This window comes from Phytophthora cinnamomi (assembly GCF_018691715.1).
Source record: "Phytophthora cinnamomi strain GKB4 chromosome Unknown Contig60, whole genome shotgun sequence".
Lineage (NCBI taxonomy): Eukaryota > Oomycota > Peronosporomycetes > Peronosporales > Peronosporaceae > Phytophthora > Phytophthora cinnamomi.
In genome coordinates, this window is record NW_027150993.1 from 420,873 (window position 1) to 445,708 (window position 24,836).

At 56.9% G+C, this 24,836-nt stretch overlaps 11 protein-coding genes across 11 annotated transcripts; 6 read left to right on the plus strand and 5 right to left on the minus strand.

Moving 5' to 3' along the window:
• Window positions 1–272: 272 nt before the first annotated feature.
• On the plus strand, window positions 273–2,850 carry IUM83_14049 (E3 ubiquitin-protein ligase HERC2; the record flags this gene model as incomplete). The annotated part of the gene is made up of 3 exons (XM_067938765.1): window positions 273–355; window positions 427–1,358; window positions 2,825–2,850. 3 exons carry the CDS (start codon window positions 273–275, stop codon window positions 2,848–2,850), a joined length of 1,041 nt encoding a protein of 346 aa, XP_067787515.1.
• A 43-nt stretch (window positions 2,851–2,893) lies between these two features.
• IUM83_14050 (E3 ubiquitin-protein ligase HERC2) lies at window positions 2,894–4,065 on the plus strand (the record flags this gene model as incomplete). The annotated part of the gene is made up of 5 exons (XM_067938766.1): window positions 2,894–3,001; window positions 3,064–3,138; window positions 3,549–3,705; window positions 3,772–3,914; window positions 4,015–4,065. 5 exons carry the CDS (start codon window positions 2,894–2,896, stop codon window positions 4,063–4,065), a joined length of 534 nt encoding a protein of 177 aa, XP_067787432.1.
• Window positions 4,066–4,213: 148 nt separating this feature from the next.
• Window positions 4,214–6,901, plus strand: IUM83_14051 (ATP-binding cassette sub-family F member 1; the record flags this gene model as incomplete). The annotated part of the gene is made up of 1 exon (XM_067938767.1): window positions 4,214–6,901. One exon carries the CDS (start codon window positions 4,214–4,216, stop codon window positions 6,899–6,901), a length of 2,688 nt encoding a protein of 895 aa, XP_067787433.1.
• A 484-nt stretch (window positions 6,902–7,385) lies between these two features.
• On the plus strand, window positions 7,386–8,160 carry IUM83_14052 (40s ribosomal protein; the record flags this gene model as incomplete). Its single annotated transcript, XM_067938768.1, has 3 exons — window positions 7,386–7,460; window positions 7,546–7,614; window positions 7,891–8,160. The coding sequence occupies 3 exons, from the start codon at window positions 7,386–7,388 to the stop codon at window positions 8,158–8,160; spliced, it is 414 nt and encodes a 137-aa protein (XP_067787434.1).
• Window positions 8,161–9,936: 1,776 nt separating this feature from the next.
• Window positions 9,937–11,890, minus strand: IUM83_14053 (Transmembrane protein 87A; the record flags this gene model as incomplete). The annotated part of the gene is made up of 6 exons (XM_067938769.1): window positions 9,937–10,249; window positions 10,341–10,432; window positions 10,512–10,717; window positions 10,793–10,906; window positions 10,983–11,104; window positions 11,193–11,890. 6 exons carry the CDS (start codon window positions 11,888–11,890, stop codon window positions 9,937–9,939), a joined length of 1,545 nt encoding a protein of 514 aa, XP_067787435.1.
• Window positions 11,891–12,076: 186 nt separating this feature from the next.
• On the plus strand, window positions 12,077–13,833 carry IUM83_14054 (Gpr7 transmembrane protein; the record flags this gene model as incomplete). The annotated part of the gene is made up of 4 exons (XM_067938770.1): window positions 12,077–12,259; window positions 12,353–12,964; window positions 13,051–13,578; window positions 13,657–13,833. The coding sequence occupies 4 exons, from the start codon at window positions 12,077–12,079 to the stop codon at window positions 13,831–13,833; spliced, it is 1,500 nt and encodes a 499-aa protein (XP_067787436.1).
• Window positions 13,834–13,983: 150 nt separating this feature from the next.
• IUM83_14055 (Gamma-interferon-inducible lysosomal thiol reductase) lies at window positions 13,984–16,615 on the minus strand (the record flags this gene model as incomplete). Its single annotated transcript, XM_067938771.1, has 12 exons — window positions 13,984–14,322; window positions 14,400–14,498; window positions 14,562–14,606; window positions 14,690–14,815; window positions 14,905–15,073; window positions 15,150–15,206; window positions 15,265–15,677; window positions 15,760–15,804; window positions 15,882–16,010; window positions 16,082–16,226; window positions 16,316–16,396; window positions 16,470–16,615. 12 exons carry the CDS (start codon window positions 16,613–16,615, stop codon window positions 13,984–13,986), a joined length of 1,794 nt encoding a protein of 597 aa, XP_067787437.1.
• A 393-nt stretch (window positions 16,616–17,008) lies between these two features.
• On the minus strand, window positions 17,009–17,958 carry IUM83_14056 (Phosphatidylinositol transfer protein SFH5; the record flags this gene model as incomplete). Its single annotated transcript, XM_067938772.1, has 2 exons — window positions 17,009–17,450; window positions 17,540–17,958. 2 exons carry the CDS (start codon window positions 17,956–17,958, stop codon window positions 17,009–17,011), a joined length of 861 nt encoding a protein of 286 aa, XP_067787438.1.
• Window positions 17,959–18,392: 434 nt separating this feature from the next.
• IUM83_14057 (TBC1 domain family member 5) lies at window positions 18,393–19,352 on the plus strand (the record flags this gene model as incomplete). The annotated part of the gene is made up of 1 exon (XM_067938773.1): window positions 18,393–19,352. The coding sequence occupies one exon, from the start codon at window positions 18,393–18,395 to the stop codon at window positions 19,350–19,352; it is 960 nt and encodes a 319-aa protein (XP_067787439.1).
• A 218-nt stretch (window positions 19,353–19,570) lies between these two features.
• On the minus strand, window positions 19,571–21,612 carry IUM83_14058 (Myotubularin-related protein 2; the record flags this gene model as incomplete). The annotated part of the gene is made up of 3 exons (XM_067938774.1): window positions 19,571–20,009; window positions 20,091–20,654; window positions 20,777–21,612. The coding sequence occupies 3 exons, from the start codon at window positions 21,610–21,612 to the stop codon at window positions 19,571–19,573; spliced, it is 1,839 nt and encodes a 612-aa protein (XP_067787440.1).
• A 1,336-nt stretch (window positions 21,613–22,948) lies between these two features.
• On the minus strand, window positions 22,949–24,836 carry IUM83_14059 (uncharacterized protein; the record flags this gene model as incomplete). Its single annotated transcript, XM_067938775.1, has 2 exons — window positions 22,949–23,284; window positions 23,364–24,836. The coding sequence occupies 2 exons, from the start codon at window positions 24,834–24,836 to the stop codon at window positions 22,949–22,951; spliced, it is 1,809 nt and encodes a 602-aa protein (XP_067787554.1).

Below are 24,836 nucleotides of genomic sequence, written 5' to 3' on the forward strand. Positions count from 1 at the left end.
CCAAATGCAGATGTACCGGGATATCTGCTATTCAAATGCCCCAAATGACTGGGGACAATGTGTGAACGTCAAGTGTCCTCGCTGCTGTGGGGAGGCAGCTCAATGTGACTTAATGCTGGCGACAGAATGCTAGCTCTGCTACCCGGGTGCATGCAGCTCTACTCGTCTCGAAATCCTAGCGACCCATCCATTTCAACAAGGACGACCCTCGAGCGCATCGCGGCTCTTGGATTGTTTGTGGTAGACTTCGCACTCGCTGGTGGTGGTGGGCAATGGGCGGCCGGTTCTCTCGGGTGCAGTATCGAGAGCAGGATGCTGCTGTCTTGGGCCACTTGCTGCTGCTCACGCAAGTCTGGTGCGCGTTCGTCGGGTGGTTTTGATATGGTTGGTACATGTATTGAAGTTGGTGGCGCTTGCTGGTGCTAGGGGTCTGGACGAGATCGCGTTCCTGTCGACGAGGCTGCGACGACTGTCGTTCAACTTCTGCCTCACTCTCCAGCAGTTCGAGGACCTCGTGGGTCTGCGCAGCAACCCGCTGTTCAAGACGATGCTGCACCGGTGGTTCGCCAGTTTCCAGAACACGCACAGCAGCACCATCGTCAACGGACTCGAATTCCTCACGGCTCTGGCGCTCACCGCTGCGGACGGCAAACTCGAGGAGAAGGCGGGTGCCGTATTCGACATCTTTGACTTTGACGATTCGGGCGCTATCACGCGCGACGAACTTGGGATTCTCATCAAGTCGGCAGTCCGCGGACTCTCCAAGGCGACGAAAGGCTTAGGCCCCAGGCTGGCAGCACTGTGCCCCATGAGCGAGGTGGCGGAGCTCACTCGACAGTGTTTCGTACACTGCGACCTGGATGATGAACAAGATCTACCACGATCGCGCTTCATCCTCTGGGTCAAACAAACGCCAAAGATCGTGAACTTGTTGCGTTGTTTCGTGCAGCGAGAGTATCTGTCAGAGGAAGAAGCTGCGGTAGTGATTCAAAGGTGCTCTCGAGGTATGCTGGCGCGCCGTGAGGCTGCTGAGCGTCGCCTCGAGCTGCAGCTCGAAGTGGAACAGGAACTCGCACAGGCCGCACAAAAGATTCAGGACGTGGTGGTCACGCGCAAGAAGAAAAGAGAGCGCTTACGGCAGCAGAAAGTGGAGCAGTTCGCTCATCATGGAGCCGTGTATTCATTCGGCGCCAATGCTCGAGCTCAATTGGGTCATGCAAACTTGGAGTTGTCCCGACACGTCGTATCTCCATTGCTAGCAGCGTTTTTCAAGAACAACGAGTTGCGGATATCACGTGTAGCACTCAGTGAAACCCATGCGAGTGCCGTAGCGTCCGATGGCCAGGTGTTTACCTGGGGTGCGGGTGTACCGGGGTCCTTTGGCTTCCTCATTCCACCGCATTCACAAGACGGTGGAGCTGGTCTTGTTCGAAGACAACCTACCAGAGTGGATGATCTGAACGATGTCATCATTGTCGATTCACGGCTTGGTTGTCACCACTCGGTAGCCTTGAGTGCTGGAGGAATCGTCTACACCTGGGGTTCTGGTGGCTATGGACAACTTGGACATGGCGACTTCGCAGTTGCAGAAGACAATTCAGAGCGCAGCGATGCCGTTTTTCGGTTCCAATTCGATCCTCACACTGGTCGAGAGTACCCTGTTATCGATCTGCCACTGCAACTAGACTCCAGCTACTTCGAAGAGATGCGAGTTACACAAGTAGCTTGTGGTTACTACTTCACTACGGTTGTGACTGAGGATGGCAGCGTGTTCAGCTGGGGTGAAGGCTCGGATGGGCAATTGGGTCTTGGTTACTCGGATTCGTTTCGCGTTGGCTTCCTGGACCCTAACATCAGTGGCAGCAACTTCGTTTACATACCGTCTCCAACGCGCATCGATACGCTCAAGGAGCCGATAGATAGTATCGCGGTGGGTGGGAACCATGTTTTCGCTATCGGACGTGCCCCAGCAAGACACGTTTTCGAGTGGGGTGCCTGGAAAAGACGTGGCCCCACGGATGCACGTGAAAGTGCCTTCGCACCTCTGGAAAATGCAGCCCTATCAGCTCTAAATGTGCAACAAATAGCTGCAGGCAAAGAACACGCGCTTGCTGTGGCTTCGCGCGTTCAGGTCTCTCTCTCAGTAGACCAGTATCCGTATCGACAACGGTCTGGTACCCAAAGTATCGACGAAAGAACCGGGGAGGGCGAGTCCCTGCGTTCAATTGCGCTGTGTGCACGATTCGGAGCTCAGCCAACGCAACTCTCACGAGCGATAACAGGTTCAGTCTTCGCTGTGCCACTACCCACTGTTGAGTTTGGGGGATCGTTTCAGGGTTATCCGAGTGCATCCGCTTCATCTTCTGCAGCTTCAGCAGCGTTGAGTGCTGCAGTATGCAATCGTTCCGATTCACAGCTGCGATCCAGTTTCGCACGCTGTACGGGCAGGATCACGCTACTTGATCGAGGCACATCTACAGGTCATTGGATATCTCTGCTGCTGGACTCGTCGCGACCTGCTGAACTGCTGGAGATATCTTGTGTGCCAGCGAATTTCGGGCCTGCACTGAATGCGACAGGTGTAAGAGCGCAACTCTTCTACTCACAGGAGCGGTTATCAAGTCTGCGTTTGTATGTTCGACCTGATGAAGTCGTTGGTCGAATTGCTGTACTGGAGTTTGGTCAAGAGGATGTTGCTTTCGATGCAGATGCACTTGAGGCGGCTGATCTTATTGGACGTCTCATGAGCTCTTTAGTTGCGCTTGTCAAAGACGCACAGGATGCAGGCGCAGTTGGGGTTGTGATCATTTTTGACTTTCTTGAGGCGGATGCCTTCTCATTGGAAATTGACGAGGAAGACAGCGACGCGGACGCGTTCAAAATTCCTGCAGTTATGATACGCAAAAGCCTTCATGGTGAACTGTTGCTTGAGCAGCTTCAAACGCCTGGCAAGCGGCCGTGGTCGATCATTTCATACAAGGAAGACGTGCTGGGGAAGCAGGTAGGCTGGGGGAGATCAACGTGAAAGATCACTTCGTGCATCTAATGCTGCGTTGTGCTCAGATATCGATAGCTCAAAAGGCAGGGGCGAAGGCTGTAGTCGTTGCTCAAACTCGCGTCGACCCCGACCCAACAAGGGTAAACTGATCTCAACCTCGTTGCTGAGTTGCTACAGATATTTACTCTCCATGATTGGTTTCTTGGTAGCTGGGCATGAGTGTATTTGGTCCAAGCGAAGACGAGAAGGCCCCCAGCAGCTCGGGCGTAAAGATCCCCGTGATCTCAATTCCATACCAGGTACAATGAAGATAGCTGCAGTAATTATCCTCTTGCCTAGTCTGACACTGGCGTGCGAAGATGGGAGCGAGAATGAAAGCAAACCTGGACGGTGTACAGGCCGAGGACTCTCAGTGCCGCATAGCCCTTGTTGACTCAGGGACACTTTATGCATGGGGGCTAGCGGAGAATGGACGACTCGGATTGGTACGTAACTTCATCGTCTACTCTTGCCGCTTCCGAACTGATGAGCTCGCACGGTGATCCCTCAGGGCGACATCGAGAACGAGTTGCTGTTTCAGTCGGGCTATGATGGTGCACGACAAAAGAGCTACCAGTTCGTCCAGGACCCAGAGGTTGTGTCGACGCTGCTGCTCAAAGAGATAACACACATTTCGTGTGGCGAGGAGCATTCGGCTGCTGTGTCAAGTACGTTGTGCTGCACGAAACTCGAAATGGTCGGTTGGTCTGAAATTGCTCAAACTATTTGCACAGGCGACGGCGCGCTTTATTGCTGGGGAAGTGGCCGCGACGGAAAGCTCGGCACAGGGTCACTGGACGATGAAGACGCACCCGTGGCTATCGACTCGCTGAGCTCCGTCAAAGTCGCCCGCGTCGAGTGCGGCAGCAGCCAAACGGTGCGTAACAACTTCAACATGACCAAGTGGCATACACCATCAAGTGTCTCCACCTCGCCTCACTCTAACACCGTGTATACATGTATCCACACACACGCAGCTCGTCGTAACGCAGAACCCTTCTCTGCTAAGCAAGCAAGTAAGCACGTAAGCACATAACGTCATAAAGTCATGGAGGCACAACCATGTTGAAGCGTGCGGTCTTAATTCGTACCCTTTATAAGGGGTGTAGTCGTGTAATTCGTCGGTACGTTTTTGTCCAGTCATGACGCCGAGCCATTTCCCCATTAGACTCGACGATGGCTCGCGGCAAGAAGAAGGGAGGCCGGCGCGGCGACGACTCGGACTCGGACGACGCGCGCGCGGCGCCGCCCCCCGCCCCGGCGGCCGGCGGCGAGGGCGACAAGAAGGCGGCGCGCAAGGAGAAGCTGAAGGCGCGCAAGGCGCAGCGCCAGGCCGCCAAGGCCAGCGAGGAGCAGGCCAGCGAGCGCACGGCCTCGGACGCCGAGCAGGAGCAGGAGCAGGAGGAGCAGGAGCAGGAGCAGGTGGACGAGTACGCGCAGGCGGCGGCCAGCGCCAGCAAGAAGAAGAGCAAGAAGAAGAACAAGAAGAACGTCAACTTCGCGGCGCTCATGGACGACAGCGACAGCGACGAGGAGCAGCAGGAGGAGCAGGAGCAGGAGGAGCAGGAGGAGGAGGAAGTGGACGAGTACGCGCAGGCGGCGGCCAGCATGAGCAAGAAGAAGAGCAAGAAGAAGGACAAGAAGAAGAAGCACCAGGTGGAGGAGAGTGAGGAGGAGGAAGAGCAGGAGGAGGAGCAGGAGGAGCAGGAGGAGGAGGAGAAGCCCGAGCCTGTGGTGGAGAAGAAGAAGGACAAGAAGGACAAGAAGAAGAGCAAGAAGAAGGTGATCTCCACCGACCTCTTCTTCGACCCCGTGGACCAGCCCGAGGAGGAGGAGAAGAAGGACAAGAAGAAGAAGAAGAAGAAATCCAAGCTCCCTTTCGAGACGAACGACGAGGAGGACGAGGACGAGGACGACGGAGAGAAGAAGAGCAAGAAGGACAAGAAGAGCAAGAAGGACAAGGACGGCAAGCGCCTTAGCAACAAGGAGCGCAAGCGCCTCAAGGAGGAGCAGGAGCGCCAGGAGCGCGAGGAGGAGTACCACCGCGCCGCCAACCCCATGGACGGCGCGCAGTTCTCCGTCTCGCAGCAGGCCTTCACGGAGGACTCGAACTGGGAGAACGCTACGGACATCCACATCGAGAACTTCAGCATCAACGCGCACAACAAGCTGCTGTACGACAACGCGTCGCTGCACATTAACGCTGGTGGCAAGTATGGTCTCGTGGGACCCAACGGTCAGGGTAAGACCACGATCCTGAAGATGATCGCCCTGGGTGAGCTCAAGATCCCGCCCAAGATCGACTGCCTGTACGTGGAGCAGGAGGTTGTGGCCGACGACACGCGTGCTGTGGACGCCGTGCTGAAGGCCGACGCCGAACGCTGGGCGCTGTTGGAGGAGGAGAAGCACCTGCTTGCCGAGCTGGAGACCAAGCAGGACTCGGCCCTGGATGACCGACTGAACGAGGTGTACGAGCAGCTGTCGACCATGAACGCGTCTGCTGCTGAGGCCCGCGCTCGCCGTATCCTGTTCGGTCTGGGTTTCGACTCGGCTATGCAGGAGAAGGTCACGAAGGACTTCTCTGGTGGTTGGCGTATGCGTATCTCGCTCGCCAAGGCCCTGTACGTGGAGCCGACTCTGCTGATGCTTGATGAGCCGACGAACCACTTGGATCTGAACGCCGTTATTTGGCTAGATGACTACCTGCAGAAGTGGAAGAAGACGCTGCTCGTGGTGTCCCACGACGCCGATTTCCTGAACAGCGTGTGCACGGAGGTGCTGCACCTTGAGAACAAAAAGATTGCTCACTACAAGGGCAACTACGACATGTTCCGTGAGATGGAGAAGCAGAAGCGCAAGCAGATGGAGAAGGCTTGGGAGAAGCAGCAGAAGCAGCTCCGTAACCTCAAGGCTTCTGGTAAGTCGTCCAAGAAGGCTACTGAGATTGTGAAGAAGAAACGTGAGCCCGGTGCTCGTTCTGCAAAGAAGAAAGCGCTTACGCCCGATGACGCGGCTGATGCGTCAGCCCCCACGGAGCTGCTGGAGCGTCCGAAGGAGTACATTGTGCAGTTCAGCTTCCCGGAGACGACGGTTGTTTCGCCGCCCATTCTTGAGGTTCGCGAGGCCAGCTTCCGCTATGGCGAAGGCCCGTACCTGTTCAAGAACTCTGACTTCGGTATCGACACGACGTCGCGCGTGTGTATCGTGGGCCCCAACGGTGTGGGTAAGAGTACGCTGCTGAAGATGATCACTGGTGAGGTCATCGTGACCGAGGGCGAGGTGCGTCGCAACCCGCGCGTGCGTCTGGGTATCTACAGCCAGCACTTCGTGGACAAGCTTCCCATGGGCGAAACGCCCGTGGAGTACCTGCGTCGCCTGTTCCAGGACCAGTCCTACCAGCAGGTGCGTAACCTGCTCGGCAAGGTCGGTCTCGAGGGCCACGCCCACGAGATCAAGAACCGCCTGCTGTCTGGTGGTCAGAAGGCCCGTGTGGTGATCGCCGAGCTGATCCTGATGCGCCCGCACATCCTGATTCTGGATGAGCCGACGAACAACCTGGATATCGAGTCCATCGACGCGCTGTGCGACGCCATCCGCGAGTTCGAGGGCGGCGTGGTGATTGTTACGCACGACGCGCGCCTGATCGAGTCGACGGAGTGCGTGCTTTGGGTGTGCGGCGGCGACCAGGACGTGGTGGTGTACGACGGCTCGTTCGAGGACTACAAGCAGTCGATCCTGGACGACCTGCACAAGCAGGCGCAGGCCGAGGAGGAGCGTCTGCAGGAGAACGCCGCCAAGAAGGCCGAGGCGCGCGCCCAGAAGATGATCAAGCAGACGGCGGCCGCCACCGAGGCCGAGGCCTAGATGTCCAGTGCCGGTGCTGCTGCTGCAGTGGCGGTGCAGCTATTACAATAGCGATATGTTGCTGTGCATCGCCTTAGACCCGCGGAGTCCGCGCCCCCAAAACAAGTTGCATATAATCCCCATACCTCCATGTCGTCGCTCCAGCATTTCTGAACATGGCTACACGGCACTCGATGCGCGGGAACTTTAGTGACGTGCCACTGTAGCGAGTATTGCGCCAAACAACCGACCTCTCTGTACGCATCCTCTGCAGCATCTTATCGGTATAATAATGACGAAACAATCTGACTATCCCTGCTATCACACGTACCCCTGTCAGTCCCGATATGAAGTAGCCGGCCACGGCGCTCTCGCACGCTGATTGGCCCGCGCGCAGAGCGGCGGATTGGTTGGCTCTGGAGGTCTTCGCCTCGCTCGAGCCGCCCGCCAGCAGCTCACTCCATTCCCCGCAGAACTTCTCGTTACTAAGTCAAAGACAACAAGCATGGCTGACAAGGTCCCCGTCACGGTGCGCACGCGCAAGTTCCTCCGCAACAGCCTCCTGGCTCGCCGCCAAATGGTGCGTCCCTGCCTTGCCCCGCCGCGCCGCGCCGCGCCGCCCGCCTGCATGTCTGACCGTGTCCTCTCGCTCTGCGCGCTATCAGGTGGTGGAGGTCATCCACCCGGGCCGCGCCAACGTGCCCAAGGCTGAGCTTCAGGAGAAGATCGCCAAGGTACGAACGACACCCGCACACCCGCTACTCTTCCACACAGCCATCCAGCCAGTCAGCTACAGGAAACACACACGCACACACAGGAACAGATACTTTCCAGCGCTGAAAGCGCTAGGAGCGAGATATTCAGAGCCGATTGCACTGCTGATAGACGTGCAGACGCCCCGTGCGGAGGCCTCGGAGATTCCGCACTGCTGACTGGCTGGCTGGACGACGCACGCATTGCGGGACCGTGGATGGATGGCTGACGCTGTTGATGGTGCTGTCTGTGCGCAGATGTACAAGGTGAAGGACGCCAACACGGTCTTCCTGTACGGCTTCCGCACGCAGTTCGGCGGCGGCAAGAGCTCGGGCTTCGGTCTCGTGTACGACACGGTGAACGACGCCAAGCGCTTCGAGCCCAAGTACCGCCTCATCCGCCAGGGCCTGGTCGAGAAGGTCGAGACCTCGCGCAAGCAGATTAAGGAGGCCAAGAACCGCGGCAAGAAGGTGCGCGGTGTGGGCCGCCGCATCGCTCGCCACAAGGCTGCCAAGGCCAACAAGTAGAGTTGAGGACTCGGTCGCCACTGCGACGTCGATTCTGGCCCGAGCGAGCGCTCGCCGCGCTGCTCACTGCGCTTGGCTCGTTGTCGCCATTCCGCTGAGAGTATTTTGGGGAACAAGAAGGTCATGCTGGGAAGTGTAACTAGTCAAGAAACTCACACGTTTGCTTGATCCACCACGCCGTGTTGTCCTCAACTGTGCCGTTTGTGTCTATTAAGTACTATTGTCGACGCTAACTTGGCGAGTGGTCTGTCTGCAGAATTCAAGCAATGGGGGAGACACCCAAGCGCAATGGGAGACTAGCATTGTGGGACTGAAATGCATTATGGGACTGAAAGGCGTGTGCTTCTACCAATTCTATGGTCGCGGCAAACTGCGCTCATAATTATGATGCCGGGGAGGGTGGGATCGACTTCAACACGGAGCAAAACGTCAAACGCGAGTCGCTCAAGTTGAATCTGGCGGGGCTCACTGGGTTGGCTCGGAACTCGTTCAACACTCCACTCATGCCTCCGGAACTGCGAGGGATTAGGATGAAGTGGCGATGCCTGGATGCGTTATTGAATCACGCAACAACCACCCTTGGGAACCCCTTGAACCGTGCCCGGACCTGCCTGCTTGCTGTAGTGTGTTCGATTGGAGTAATTCATTTCCACCAGCGAGCCGCCGGTCTCGTCCGCGAACGTGAGTAGCCTACCGGTCTTGGCGACACTGAATTCACCGGCCCCAGTCTGAGGTGTAGGAAGAACTTCAGCTGCTCCATCAATATCGTCTTCTTCAAATTCGTGGCCGTTGGCGTCGGAAGTGCCATTCACCTTGGCGTTGCTGCTTCCCGTTACGAGCGGTGGCCTTGAAGCTTGAGGTAATTCATCGTTCGGGGTGTTGTCTTGAGTCATGAAATCTGGAGCGGTGGTAGGATCATCCCCAAATGTTGGCCCTCGATAACCTCCTGGTGCGGGTGAATGATCTGTGGTCTCTGGTTGAACACTTTCGGACGAGTTTTCGGTTGCTAGGTCCTGCCAGTCATCGTCTTCCACGCCTAGCTTGCGTCGCTTCTCGCCGTCTGCGTTTGCTTCCATTGGGTGTACGGACTGGCGCATGAATCCCCTTCCCATCCAACGGGGGGCCTAGTCGACGCGCAAGCAATAAGCTTGGCTGGGTGTGTGTCTGCTCTTGGGGGTCTTGAGGTTCTAAATGAAACAACCTTGATGTCTCGCGGGAGCAAGGCGCATCGGGTGGCTGACTTCCTTGTGCAGAAGACCTGGGTTGCCACAGACGATGCTCTCGTCCTCGTCCACCCCAGTTTAAGTTGGGTAGTACTAACAACACGTGTGATCGTTATCGCCTGACCTGATCAACTTTGTCTTGATATCACGCAGACACCAGGATAGTAGTCCCCACCTTCCCTGACGTTCTTATCGCGGATAATGCAGTCCTCCAGTTCTGGTGTGGCATGTTCTGCTGCCGCTGCACAAGACAATAATGCGCTCATCATGGGTGCTCCTATATATAGGGGTGTCGGAAACTTCTCTCTTCGCGTGTAGGTGCACCAGAACGAAAATACGCGTAGCTGTGACGGGGATAGCAGGTAGTTGTGGCCATTTTGGCCTGTTGAATTCAACCTTCACTTTGGGATGTTGCCCCAGTAGTGGCTGTGTTTACTGCACATGTAACGAGCTCTGCAGCCTCATAATAATTATTACCTGTTAAACTGGCGCGCATTCCCACAGCTCGATGGCCTACATATATCATACCTGCTTGATCAACTCCCACCCCGTTTTACAGCGACTCGATAGTGGAGGCACTTGTGCCAGTGTCAGACGCCGATTTGGTTGACGAAGCCTTAGCTGGAGGTGAATTTTCATCATCCGCAGCTGAAGTCACACGCTGTGTCAATTCGATCCCCCGAGCGATCGAAGCAGGCGTGACCGGTTCACGACTGGGTAGTTGGTCCATCCGTGCGTACAGCAGTCCGTGCTGCGTGGGTCGCCACAGATACACCACTACCATCAAAATCCCGAAGAACAGTAGGCGAGTAGCTGCCCATACAATCCACATATATGTCCATGGCACCCATATAGCACCCGAATAGCTGCAGCACAGAGATGATATGCACGCAAAGTTGCGTCAGTAAAAGGATGAAAGCCACCCAAAACATCGGTAAGAATGACGCCAATACTTACACAGCTCCTTCAATTGCCATAAAAACGAAGGATATCACCACATACGCTACGAGGATTCGATTCAATGAGGTATACATCTGTAGTTTCGCTGTCTGATAGCAAGACAAAGCATTAAAAGCAACATAAGTGTTAGTAAAATAAAACGATAGATGCGTTTGCATGCTAGCTTGCCTGGCCAAAAGCTGCGAGGTTCTTGCGAGTTAGCTCGAGAGACAAAAAGATCCAACCCCCAAAGCACGCGTTTGTCATAATAACGAGCGCTTCCCAGACAGCAGGTGGCTGCGCCTCCCCGTCCGACTGATTAGCAAGATGACTCACTTCCAGTGCTCCAACAGCGATAAAGTAGCACACCCCGAGACCAGAGACCACAAACACTTCTGGCCATGATATTTGCATGCGCACAATGCCGTAGCCCAAGCTGACAAGGGTGGTAGCAATGCGAGCCACCATACCTGCCATCACCTTCACGAGTGTAGAAAATAGCACCGAGTCCGGGTAAGGGCAACACACCGGCACACCCGAATCGTTCAGCAGTTTATACGTCACAAACCATGCAACCGATTCGCCTTCACACAAAGCAACACCAGCAACATTTAGTCGAGCTTTTTAATCACCTCACCATAATAACTTCAACTCACATACCGGTTGCAAGTAGCAGCACCACAAGCAGAAAGTAGTGGGTCCCCACGACGCTCTGGCGGTGGCGGTTCAGCAGTGCCAGGAAGTACACGTCCAGCGCCGCATACATCAGCGACAAAACGCCACTGGGCCGCACCAATCCACACAAACACACAAAAAAAATCGCCATCAGTCTCCACTCTCTAGCCCAAAAGGCAGAAATCACCCACTCACTTGAACGGGAACAGGCCGTACAGCAGCCCCGGCAGGTATCCGTACGGGTTCTGGAACGCAATCGCGGCGTCCAAATGCAACAGCGGGTCCACCATCGGATACGCCACGAACTCGTCGGCACTCACAGGGTAGCCGAACGCCGCGCTCTTCTGCTTCCAGCAGGGCACGAGCAGCGCCGTCTGCAGCCCGCCCTCCGTCGGGTAGAACGTGGCGTTGAGCCGCAGCGTCTCCCCGCTGCTCACGGGGAAGAACTCTCCCTCCAGCTGGCCCTGGGCGTTGCTCGCGTTGGAGAAGTTCCAGCTGCAGGCCGCGCGGTCGTCGAAGCCCGCGGCGAGCGCCGCGTCCGCCGAGTAGGCGGCCAGCACGACGCCGAAGTCGAAGTAGTCGCGCAGCCGGCGCACCGTGATGGTGTCCTGCACCTCGTCCTCGCCCAGAGGACGTATCGTCGCGTTGACGAGGACGCTGGAGCGTCCGCCGAGCCCCCAGGGCCCCTGGCCGTCCGCGAACATGCTCTCCGTGAGTTTGCAGCCCGTGATCTTCTCGTGCACGTTGTGGATCGAGCCGGCCGCGTGCAGATCCCGCCAGCATATCACCAGAAGCGTCGCGAGCAGGAGATTCCACTGATGTCTGCATCGCCGCGAGGAAGCGCCGTAGGCGTGCGGTGCGGCGGCCGCAAGCGCGCCGACCAGCGGCGCCATGACGTTGCGCGCGAGTGCGGAATGATCATCAGGCCATGTCAACTGTCACATCGTCTTCAAACCGCATTTTGACCAATGAGCGGCGACGTTGATTTTCCTCGCCTTTTCGACCAATGAGCAGGCGCGGATGCCCTCGGAAGCTGTTCAGTCCGCAATTCACCCGATACAGGAGAAAAGCTCTGGAAGATGCCTCCGAGGCTCGTGACGTCGTCGCTGCTGCTGCTGCTGGCGCTGGCGCTGCGCTCCGTGGCCGCCTCCATCTACCCCGTGGAGAGCAGCTACTGGGTGCCGCCCTTCCAGCGCGCCGAGAAGCTGTTCGCCACGGACCAGGGCCCCATCCTGGCGCGCACGGGCAACTCGTCGGTCTCGGTGCGTCGTGTTGACACGCAGCTGCAGTATTGCATTGTATCACTTCCTGGAGGGCGGAGATATCACTAACTGGGGGTGACTGAGGCCACGCAGATCGACATCAGCGGCGTGAACGTGACGCAGGACATGGCCGGCTGGAGGCTCGTGGTGTTCTTCTACCACGTGGACAGCTACGAGGACTTCCAGGCCGTGGCCGACAAGATCGAGCTGCTGGCCTGCTCCGACGTGGAGGGCATGAAGTTCGACGGCATGTCGGACATCCAGCGCTTCGTGTTCCCCGTGGCCAACTCGTCCACGCCCGCGGTGAGCGCCAACGTGACGCACCCGGTGAACACGAGCGGCTGGACGGACACGCAGGTGTTCGTGTGCGCCGACGACGAGGGCGCCCCCACGGAGACGCTCACGTTCGCGGGCTCCATGGAGGTGCGCAACCCGTACGGACTGCTGCCCGCCGTGCTGTACGGCATGCTGCCCTTCAGCGCCTTCCTGACGATCGGCTACCTGGTGCTGGACGTGTTCTTCGTGTTCCTGCTCATCCGCTACCGCCGCCAACTGCTGTCGCTGCACTGGGGGATTCTGCTCATCCTGGTCATGGGGACGGCGGCCTCGGCGGTCTGGTTCTACGCGTTCTACAGGATGAACAAGACGGGAGAGCCCGTGTGCTGCCCCTACCCGACGACGTTCCTGATTGCCGTGATTCTGGATGTGAGTTGTGGTGTTTGTGGGGACGTGGATGCTGATTATGTTGACTAATGTGCTTGGATTGTGGTGTTTTTTTGCTGGAATTGTAGACGTTTGTTCGCACGCTGGCGCGTATCATCCTGCTGGTGGTGTGCCTCGGCTACGGCATTGTGCGCAGTCACTTGAGCCGCGTTGAAGTTGGTGTGATCGCCTTCTTGTCGCTAGCGTACTTCGTGTCGGGCATTGCTGACGAGGTCACGCGCGGCACGTCTAGCGGTGCTGACTTCCGCGAGAAGCCGACAGCTTGGTCGTTTATCCAGTTGTTGTGCAACCTCACGTTCATTATGTGGATCCAGTACTCGATGGAACGCATCTTGCGTGATCTTCGTGATCAGAAGCAGTTTGCCAAGCTAAGCATGTACCGCTGGCTTGCGTGGTCTCTGGCCGCCTTCATCGTGTTCTTTACGATTCTTACGGTTGTGGCCGTCTGCAGTCGTCTGGGCGTGTTCGAGTGGGATGTCGAGTGGGAGTGGATGCAGCTCGTGGCTTGGCCCGTGCTAAACTTCACTGTCTCGGCTGCGATGACCTTCATCTGGCGGCCGACGCAGAATAGTTCGCAGTTCGCGTACTCCATGCAGGTACGTTTTGAAGGCCACCAGAAGTTTGGGGATACTATGGAGCTAACGGTTCAACTGTTGTATCGTATTGCTTTTCAGTTGCCTATGACAGAGAGCCCGGGGATCGAGATGACACGGAACACACATGGCTCGTCATCTGATGAGGACATTAACCCGGAGATCGAGTCCGACTCGGACGAAGAGAACCCGCGTCCCGTTACGGACAAGAAGCAAAAGAGCTACAGCAAAGATAGTGATGATATGGAAGGGGTCTAGGATATCAACATAATTTTGTGGGCTGTTCGCATCGTGTTGGTGCAAGTAAAAGGCATGGAGACAGAGGAATGAAACCGCTTTTTGTACGTAAAGCAAAACAAGTTCCTGCTAGCTACCATTTAGCGAAGTTTACATTGCTCTTCCTCCATGTTAGGCGTCCTTCTTGTGGTCGCGCGTTAGTCGCAGGGCAACGACAACCAGGCCAACAAAGCACGCGCCGGGCAAAATTACCGCCGTCATTGTAGCTCCATCGGATGCTTCCTGTTCATCGGCCTGTTTGCCTCCGATGACCTTTGCATCAAACTCGGTGACGGTCTTGGCCTCTGGCACTGGCAGTGGCTTACCGATGCCTGGGGCATCATCATACTGCGCACCTGTGTTGCCTGTGTCCTTCTTTGGAGCGCAAGGCTTAACCACATCGTCTTCAGCTGGAGGCTTCGATTCCTCTTCATCACGAAGCCGTTTGGGTTGGCACGCCGCTGGCCACAACTGTTCATGGATCAAGAGAGTCAACCTTCGTTAGAGTAAAGCCCGCGATCTACTGTAGAGACAGAAGGCATACATACATCTTTCGGCCCCGAGTACGCCTTGCATACAGCATCCATGAGCTGCTTCAACCCGATTCCGTGCGATGCATCGCCCAACGGTTCACCATTGAGGATAACCTACCACCCAAGAGAAAACGTCAGGCAAACTAAAGTACCAATCATCAAGATTAAACGACTTACATAAGGCACCCAGGGAACACGAAGAGACTGCCGTTTTGCAACGTTCTGCATCAAGTAACAACACCCGGAGGTAAGACCGATGTTAGACGTACTACCAACATGGTGTTAATAGCTAGATTTAAACTGACCTGTCGAAGAAGCTCGTCGCTCTTCGTGTCGTAGCACGTTTTCATCTTCGCATGTGCTTCACCTTCAAAGCATCGGTTGATGATGAAGCTCCAGGTCATGCCCTTGTTGTCCTTGCTTTCCATACACTATCTCAATTAAAAAAATGCATCCAACGTAAGTAAACATCCAAATGAGAGATCGAAAGGTAAAGCGTGCGTCCAACGGAGCTACTCACAGCAATACGCTCCACCAGCTCTCCAATTTGATGGAATTCCTCAACAGCGCAGCTTAACCACTTGTGCCCCATACACTCCACCATGCCAGCTGTGCATTTGAAGTTCCCCTTCGCATCAAAAGTCGTTCCTGCTGCCGGTACGGGGTGAAAATCGATGATCTCCTGGAATCTGGTCGGTTGAACGCAATAGGGATTAGATGATGATACTGGGGTATAACGCTAGTTTGCATGGACAGTGAACGTACTCTTTGTTTCGGATCAGCGAAAGCAAAGGCCGCGTGATAAACGACATGCACCCAGGGCTAAGCATAAGACGTTAGAAGGAATATAGCACCAGGAGTGGTATAAATTGCTACGTACCAGAATGCTCGCCAGTACATATCAAGTTTCACCTTTCCAGTCATTGCTGTAGTAATGGGCACGTTTGCAGCTGCAGGGGTTGGCTCCTCTTCCTTCATATCAACGGCAATATCACCGTCACCGCCCTCGATCGCGTCCCCTTTTGCAGGAGCTTGGACTCCAGTGTTCACTTCTTCCTTTTTAGGCGCAACAGCAGCAGTTTTAGGGGTTTCTCCTGCTGCCACAACCGGGTTGTCGCCCTTGTCCACTGTAGTCTCTTCAGGTGCAAACTCCTTCTGCTCTCCAACAAGCTTCACACATTCTGCCGGGTAGAAGCTTTTGGGGCCGGTGTAAGACGAGCATACGCCTGCCTTCAGCGCGTTCAAGGCCACGCCTTCAGTAGCGGAACCCAGCACTTTTTGATTCACAATTGTCTGCTCAAAACAAATAAAAAATACGTGATAAGCAAACATTCCAGGCTGACGTATGCATCAAGCCGCAGGTATACTAGCGTACGTATGGCATCCAGGGAACGCTTCCGGAGCGCTCGTCGCGAATCATCTAAATCGGCACAACAATCGTCAAATGTTATTCAGTCAGCAACGTGCAACTACATCACCCACAACATCCCCACCTACCTTCACGAGTAGGTCCTTGCTGCGGTTGTCAAAGCACTCCTTGACCACCACGCGCTCTTCGTCCGTCAAGCAGTTCTTGACCTTTGTATTCCAGTCACCCACTTGTCCCGACTCGTCTCCTTCAATACACTGCAAAACGTAACCCCATCAGTCAATCGCATTTACCACTATAGCACCATTGAAACCGGTCGCCTACGCACCGCAATCGTGCCGAGGTACTTGACCACATCGTCGCGGTCCTTGTCCAGCACGCAGACCTGCCAGCGGTGGCCCGTGCACTCCAGCGGGCCTGCCTCACACGTGATGGATCCGTCCTTCTCCTTCATCCCCGCAGCCGGGATCAGCCTGCAGCACCAAACAGCACACCAATAAGTCGCGAACGTATTGCTACGGATGAATCCCTGGAGATGCAGCACTAGGCAGCAGTGACGCACGTCAGGTTCACGATGTTGCGGTACTCTTCCGTGCGCACGAGCTCCAGCAGCGGGTCGCCCACGAACCACTGGCACGCGGGGCTGCAGAGTGCACCCAACGAGAGAGCGTGAGACATTGGGTCTAGGACGTTAGAACTGCAGGGCGTGAAGGTACCAGAAGGCGCGGAAGAAGACGCGCAGGCTGATGCGGTGCTGCTCCGAGACGCCCGTGGACGCGGCCGAGGCGGAGGGGACTGGGCCATGGAGGCCAAGCAGCAGCGCAGACGCAGCTGCAGCCGCCAGCGATCGCAGGAGGCCCATGGCGCGAGGGGAGAGACGCGACTTCGAGCAGCTACGATACGCGTATGCGTTGGCAAGTCAGTCAGGCGGTCAATTGGCAGTAAAGTGGAGGTTCAGTTGGAGAGAGGTTCGTCTGGACGGTTTAGGAGCATGTTTGGGTCTGTACGGTACACCAAATTGAAGTGACGAGTGACCGAGCTGCAGCCTACGACGAAGTACATGACATTGTGTAGTCACTGTTGCTTAGAGCTAGCTCGCGTCACAATGGACAATAGATTCAATAGAGTTGGGGTGGTTCCAATGGAGTTTCTCACTCACCTACTCGCTATACACTCGGTGACTTGACTGCTCTGTCCGCGGCCATGTCAAGACGGTAGGAGGGGCGCGTGACAAGTCTCTTGCAAGATCGAACGCCTAACTCGTCTCTGCATAGAGCGTCTGCTCGCCGATGGTGTCGAGTGAAGCGGCCTTGCCACCGTAGACCTCGGGGACGCCGTCGCCCAGCTCTGTAAACAGCTGCTCGCCGTAGCTCAGCACTGTGAACTTGCGGACGGTCTCCGCCGGCAGGAAGAGCTTGAACGCCGCGAACATCCAGCCCATGACGACAGGCACGTTGACGAAGAACTTGCGGCTCAGCATCTCCGGGTACACCTTGGAGAACACGTCGATGGTCTTCCGCGACGCGACCTTGACGTCCGGGTCCTGGCGCAGGAACGAGATGTTGAGGTAGTCGTGCACCTGGATGCCCTGGTACGGGTCGCGACCCTCTCCGTAGTCCGGGATAGGCACCGTCGCTTCATTCAGCTTGAGTTTCTGGATGCCCTTTTCCATGAGAGCCACTCGCCAGCGCAGGAACCTGAATCCACAACAACACTAAATAGTCAGCAAAAACGGCAGCACCCCGCTGTCCGAAATTGCACAGCAGCCCGTGACAGCTTCACTCACTGGTCAAGATCCCCAAACGTGGCCTTGTTGTCCTTCACGGCGCCGTAGATGTTGAACGTCACGACGTCCTTCTTGTTCTCGCTGCCGGGGACGCCCTCGACCTCAATGACGTAGCCCAGTCCGCCGAAGTGCTCCTTGGAGAATTTCTCGTCCAGCGTCTCCAGCGGCTTGAAGCTGCTTCGCCACGCGAGCGTCTCGCCTAGTTGCGTCTTGGCCTTGTTCACGTCGTTGGCGTTGGCTCTCAGGAACTTCTGCAGGACGAGCTTCGTCGTGAACGGGCCGCTCGGGTCCAGCGTCACGCCGAAGACCTCGCTGTAGCCATTGGCGGCCTCGATGAGGGGCGGTAGCGCCTTGATCAGCTGGTTGATGGGGTGCTCCTCGGCGATGGCGGGCCACTCAGGGGCGTTGGCAGTCGACATGGCGAGCTTCTACCGATGCGTCGGAGTTCTTCGGAATTGATTGAAAACCAAGCAGAAAAAAGTGCGGCTGTCGACGAAACCTGCGCTAGGGACTGGACATGAAAGATAAGAGGCGCGCGCTCATTGGGCACTGGCACACTTCAACTTGGCGGAATGACCAGCTACAAGCACGTGCTGCACTGCAACGGGGTATCAACTCCCTGCAGGTTGATCGATTATTTGCACGGGAACATCTACCATGTAGCGAGTGGTGACTTGTTCTTGGCTACAGCTCGATTTTGACACGCATGTGACGTGTGACGAGGCCCTGCCCCGATATATTTAGTGCGAGGGCAAGTGCACGCAGCAACTTCATCGTGGGTCATGATCGTCCTCGTTTCCTTGTCGACTCGCAGTCGCCGCTGCTCTCGTGTCTGGCAGCGGCAGTAGCAGAGATGACTCAGCCGCGGTACGTCGACCCTCGCGACGAGTCGGTGGACGATGAAGACTTCGACGCTGTCGCGCCAGTGGACGAAGACGAGCTGGATGCTCATCAGCAGGTGCTGGGAATGGCGTCGGCGATCGAGCAGCTCACGCACGACTTTGCTCGACAGCAGGAGGAACTGGCGGCTGCGTACAAGAAGCTGCAGCAGTACGCGTTGCTGGAGCAGAGTGGGGAAGGTCCGAAGGCCTACCAGAATGCTCGTCCTGGCAGCAGAGAGGCCAACGGATATTGCGGCTGCACTCATGCGATGGAGCTGGAAGAGTTGAAGAAGTTGCTAGAGGTAAAGGACTTGGCACTGGCCGAGGCGCTGCAGCAGCGCAACGACCACCGAGTGGAGCTGGAAAAGGCCGAAGCGCTGATCGCTGAGCTTCGCTCGCTCCATTTGGACTCCACAGGGGGACGGATCCCTCAAGCAGCGTGGAAGACAAGCCCTCCTGGTGCGCCTGGGTCTTCATCATCTGGGGGCATGATCAATCGCAGCGCCCGAACTGCTGTCACGTCAATTCAGTACTCCCAGGCAAACGCAGGTATTCGCACACCCATGACACAAGCAGCGACAGCGGCTTTGCTCGGGTGCCCCGGGGCCATCGATGTACCTCACGACGAACGGTTTGACACGGAAAGCTCGTATAAATTACGCAAGGAGACTGGTGACGCCTTCTGGCGGAAACAGTACAAGGAGGCCGTGCGAATGCGCAAGTCTCCGTCAACTTTAGGCCAACAGACCGCTGTTTTTACTCAACACAACTCGGTTCAACCATCCCTGAAGATTTTTTCGAGCCCCGACAACCGCAAAAAGAAGACCGACCAGCTTCGCGATGAAACGGTGCCGTCCTCGCGCTACATTGGCATCAGCTCCAGACAGAATAATATCATCAAGGAGCAGCACCGCATGCTCGCGAAAGAATGAGCAGCCAACACAGTTGCTGGTTGCAGGACCAGATCATCGATATGTACAAAGTAACCTACCACGCCCTCTGCATCGTGCGAATACATGTACTCGGCTTCAAACATGAACGCGGCTCCATTATACACGCTTACGAATGCCCGCACAATGGTGAGCGGAACCATTCCACAACTTTGGCTGATAATTTTTTTGTGTTGCTTGCTGTCTCGAGAATCAACGCATTATTCCGCGACCGGCACCGGTACGGGGAGAGATGCAGCGGTGGCGGCTGCAGCGTCAACAGCAACAGCAGCTTCGGCAGCAGCAGTAGCGTCGATGGGCGCAGGTTTCTCCTCCTTGGGCTCCTCCGGCTTCACAGGCACGGTCGGCTCAAGATATTTGCCTTCACGGGCGGACTTGATTGCTGCGCTGATCACAGCACGGCGCTTGTACTCACTAGCATTCTTGGGAATTGGGGGCGCCAGCACAGTGCGGCCATCCACCACGAAGTGCGTGACACGCTCGTACGGGAACGGCGACAAACTTGACTCGTGGAAGTAGCCTGAACACTTCAGGCGGCGCAGATTGACATGGTAAATCTTGTCTTGCGGACGGCTTTCTACAACGAATCCCGAGCCAAAGGTGGTCAGCACGCGCTCGTCCTTGCTGAATTTGGGTCTCCTGCATAGCAAATAGACAACACACCGCGTTACTACAGCGCTTCAAATATCTAAACAAACACCTTGGCACCGAGGAACTTACGGGGTCATCTTGATGGTTGCCATTGAAGACACCCTAGCCTTCACGCTGGAAAGCGTCGGGAGGTTGCCAGGAAGTGTAGGCAGGTTGGCTGGTAGCGTTGGTAGCGCACCAGCAGCCACAGAGGCGCTACGCATTCTCTCACCCGCGTTTATCATGGACGTGCGCGTGATATTCAGAATCGAGGACAGGCGGGCATTGACCGCCGGTGCGTGCGTCAGGGCCGTCTCGGCCTGCGCGTCGCTGATAAACAGCAACGGCGATTGAGAGACAAGCGACGGTGTCTCCAACTCCACCGCGTACGCCTGGTCGTCCTCGCGGAAATGAGCGATGTGGCCGAATCCGAAAGGCGTGCTGACGCGGTCTCCCTGGGCAAAGTGCGTCCGTCGCTCCAGCATCCGCACCGAGTCTGCGTTCAGGTACGCCGTGGCTCCGCATCGCGTCTTGACCACGAAGAACTTGTCCGCGCGCACTTCCAGCACTGTACACACTCCGAACGGCGTCTGCGCCTTGCCTAGGTCCGGCTGCTCCACCGCGTCTTCGTGCTTGGCGCTCACCACTGGGACGCTGTCTCACCAACCGGCCAGGGCGAAAAGACACAGCAACGAAACAGCGCATGAGAAACCCATCCGGAAACGGTCTCTAGCAAAATATATAATCCCTACAGCAGCATAGCAATGAGCATCTACCTCTTCGTGGAGGTGTTGAGCTTGGAGCCGACGCTCTCCCGCAGCGAGCTGTAGCCTTCGAAGAGGCGGTTCTTGGTGTTCTGGATGAGCGTGCCGCGCGGGTGCACCTTCTCGAACTTCTTTGTCGTGGCCTTCATGCGCCAGACGTGCTCGTCGTCCCAGCGCCAGTCCAGCGCGATGCTGTACATGTCCTCGTCCACGTAGTACTGCTCCACGGTGGCCATGCCCCAGCGCGTCTTCACGCGCTCGCCCACGACGCTCTTGATCTCCCGGATGATGGTCTCCTCGCGCAGGTACGCGACGCTCTTGGGCACGAGCTGCACCACGAAGAAGCCGTCCTCGTGGCGCACGTCCAGCACGGTGCCCGTGCCGAAGGTGGTGGCCACGCACATGCCGCGGCGCGCCTGGAAGCCCGGGTCCGAGCGCGGCGACGCCGAGCTGCCGGAGCTGCCCGTTAGCGACGTCTTGTTCGTCTCCACCGGCTCGGGCGCCGAGTTCTGGCGCACGCTCATGCGGCGGTAGAGCGACGTGGCCGTCTGCTCGATGGACATGCCGCGGCGGCGGATGGCGGCGGCGGCCACCGCCGCCGCGGAGGGCGCGGGCACCACGCCGTCGTGCGAGCGGCGCTCGCCCGGGAAGTCGGGCAGCTCGCCCGCCCGGTCCTCTTGGTTGTCGTCCAGCACGGGCTCCTCCTCGGCCTCCTGCTCCAGCACGGACGCCGGCTCGTCCTTGGCGCCCTTGTCCTTGCGGTAGGTGGGCACCTTGGGCAGGAACCCGCCGAGCGCGAAGCCCGCGCGCTTGGGCTTGACGCCGTCTTCCTTGCTGGTCGCGACCATCGTATCGGAGCTTCTCGACTCGACTGGACTTTTGCGGTTGTGCGTGGCAGTGGCGCAGAGTCTGGAAATGGGCACCTCCCGCGAAATGGATACAGCCGTTAGGGTAGTAACGGACAATAGGGTCAAATAGGGAGAGGCGGGCATTCGCCTCAAATTAGATTTGTCCAAACTGGTCAGTTGCCGTTGACGCCGGAAAGACATCGCCGTTGAAGTGAGTGTGCTGCTCTGCCCACGGCTTGAGGTGCTCCTTCCAGTGGTGGATACTTCGAAGGAAGCGCGCGGAGTAGTACCCGCTTTCTTTTCGCCCTTGGCTCCTCTGTGAGCACACGCCATGCCAATCAACGCAACTGGCAGCAGCCTGCGTCACGAGAGTTTCTCGCGTGTATTACCCATAGAAGATGTAAGCGCGTTGAAATGACATTACACGCGACGGCGCTTGTTGACTGTGAATTCGTGCGGCATTTGGTTACGTGAGCTTCTGATGATCTTCTTCCGCCATCTATTTTACCGAATCTAATGCTACCGACTAGCGCAACGCCTTCAACCCGCATTCAATGGCGCTGAAGCGCTGTCACCAGCAGGAGATGCGGGATGCTGCTGCATTGCAGCCACACTCGCGGCGGAGACCGGGACTTCAATGTGCTCGGTGAGGCAAGGCGCCCTGGCTGGCAGCGCGGTGGGCCCAAATCAGAGCCACAAATGGGTTACGAGTGCCCGTTTTCCGCGCCTTGTAACCGGAAAAAGCGTAAAGGAGGCCACCTCGCCACTCCAGAGATGCAGCGGATGCCAGCGCCGTGAGCCCAGCAGCAGCAACGCAGGAACGCGCGCCGTCGCCGGTCGCAGAATGCAGCCGAGTCGGTCACACGCGCAGTCCTTGACGCGGATATACGTCGGCCCAGCTCTCGCTGGCCCCAAGGATTAGGCCCCACTTTCGCAGCGCGTGCTCCCATGACATCACCTGCGCAAATCGTGGGCGCTCTAATCAGAGACCAAATTTTTCTGTTGAAGCCATGTCTCTCTGGGCGTGGCAACTCGACGTTAGGAACAATCGCTGAATTGTTGAAATGCATCTGCGGGCACTTTCCTTTCGTCGGCGGGCACTTGCCATTCGTCAGCCGAGATGAGAAGCATTCCCTACTCGTTCACCATACCTTTTACACAAGGAACGCGATTTTTAGGGACTTTTTTTAGGTCATTCAAAAACTGTTGTTGCCTTCTCTGCCTCGCTACGGAGCTGTGGTCTGCGGCTGTAGATCATGACATCGAGCGATGATAGGAACGCCATGAGCGGTAACAATCCGGCAATGACAGGCGGGAATCCTGCCGCTTTATCCTTTCAGCGGATGATCTTCTGCCACTCGTTCAGCGTTAGCATGTGGAGCGAGTCGCTCCGTAGCGTGTCGTAGTGGATACGCTTGGACACCACGCCGAGCTGCACGGGGGTGCGCGTCTGACGTCGGCGCCGCCGAATCACTTGCGGCCTGCCGTCGTCTTTGACTTCGACGACCTCCTCCACGTCGCTGCCATCGTCGTCGCTGTTGAGCTCGTAGCTGTGGAAGTCGAGCGGGTCGCACCGTTCGACGGGCTGTTCCTTGACTTCGCCTTCCTTCACACTCTTCGTCGTCTCACGCCTCCCCTTGGCCTGTTGCGCTCGGCGCTCCGCCGACGTAGGCTGCAGATGCAATACAATGTATGTGAGACCATCGTACCCCCAAGATGGCAATACACCATAGCAACGCAACAAAGCGTACCCGGTAGGATGAATAGTTCAGCACCAACTGCGAGCAAAATGCACAAACGGGGGCTTCATCGTACAAATGTGTCATCCGGGCATGATTCATCCCTTCGGCGGGTTGCTCCGCCACGCCATTTTCATTGTCGGCGGCTTGTGTCGGGGATCCATTTGCTGCCGCCCACGATGCCCGCAGGTCGACGATGCTCTTGTAGGATACTTTTGTTGTCAGGTTCGTCTTGGGGAAAACATACAAGCAGAGCGAGCACGGTTCACTAGTCAGTGGTGCCATGGTACTGCTCAGAAGAGGCGTCTGTTCTTCAGCGAGCACACGACGCAATTGACGCAGCTTTGCTCGCGCCTTGATCTTGTCCAGTGTGCGCTGGGACTTCTCAAACTCCTGTGAACATGCGTGCGACTTCGCCAAAACGCGGCGCAGCTTCTTGATCGCGCAGCGCGAGATCGATCCAAACTGCTCCATAAGCCGCTCTTCGCTCATTTCCTCGAGTGACAGCTTTGGTGTTCGTTGCGAAGGCACTGCGTTATTGGCTTCTTCATCATCACCATTATCACCCCCAGATGAGGCTGCCAGCCCTGTAACTTCGCTAATGTGCGGCAAGCTCGCACGCAGCCCTATCACCGAACTGTGGCGAGCCGTGGCTTTCGCTGCTGCTGCGTCCACAGCCACGGCTGCTACCGCTTCCAACACGCCATGTAAAGCTCTGCTTGAGGATGGTGAGTGTGGCGGCGGAGGTCCGCTCGCAGCTGCAGACTTTTTGCGCACTATCGAGTCTCGGTGGGGTGTCATGGTACCTGCAGCACTGATCGGCCGTTGGTTCGTGTCCATTGCCTTCTTCGTCGAGCGATGAAAGGAGTCCGCATCAGACGGCAGCGACAATCTCGAGCTGCTACTCCTACACGACTCGCCTGCCAAGCCTTTCGAAACGAGGTCGGATGTGCTCTTGCAGACCATTGCAGACTTTGGTCGAAGTCCGAGCGAAGATGGTGAGCTCGACAAGTCGGGCGACTGATCTTGCGCGTTGTTGTTGCTGCTGCTGGGCGCTGCGGATCTTGACCTGGGTAGGGATCGCTTGCCGACGAACTTCAGCTCCCTCTTCTTGCACATAACCACAACCTGTTGCTGCGGAACCAGCGCGTGGTGGCGGATTGTCTCTGCTATATCTTTCTCGTGCAGTTCGACTGCTCTCCTCACCACCGCCTCCAGTAGCGTCGTATTACCGCCGCTGCGCTTGCCCCCTGTCGCCGGACTTCGGGGCCCAAAGCCCAAGTTCTCCACCATTCGATTCCACGTCAGTCGTGCAGGGATTTTGCGCTCGGTTCGCGCGCACTCGTCGACAAGGCACTGAGCCGTGGACTCGAGCTTGCACGCGACCAGCCACTCCTGCACCAGCAGCAAGGCGAACTCGCCCGCGTTGTTCTCGCTGGACACATCCTTGCGATGCTGAGGCGAATGCAGCGCCGTGACGGCCAT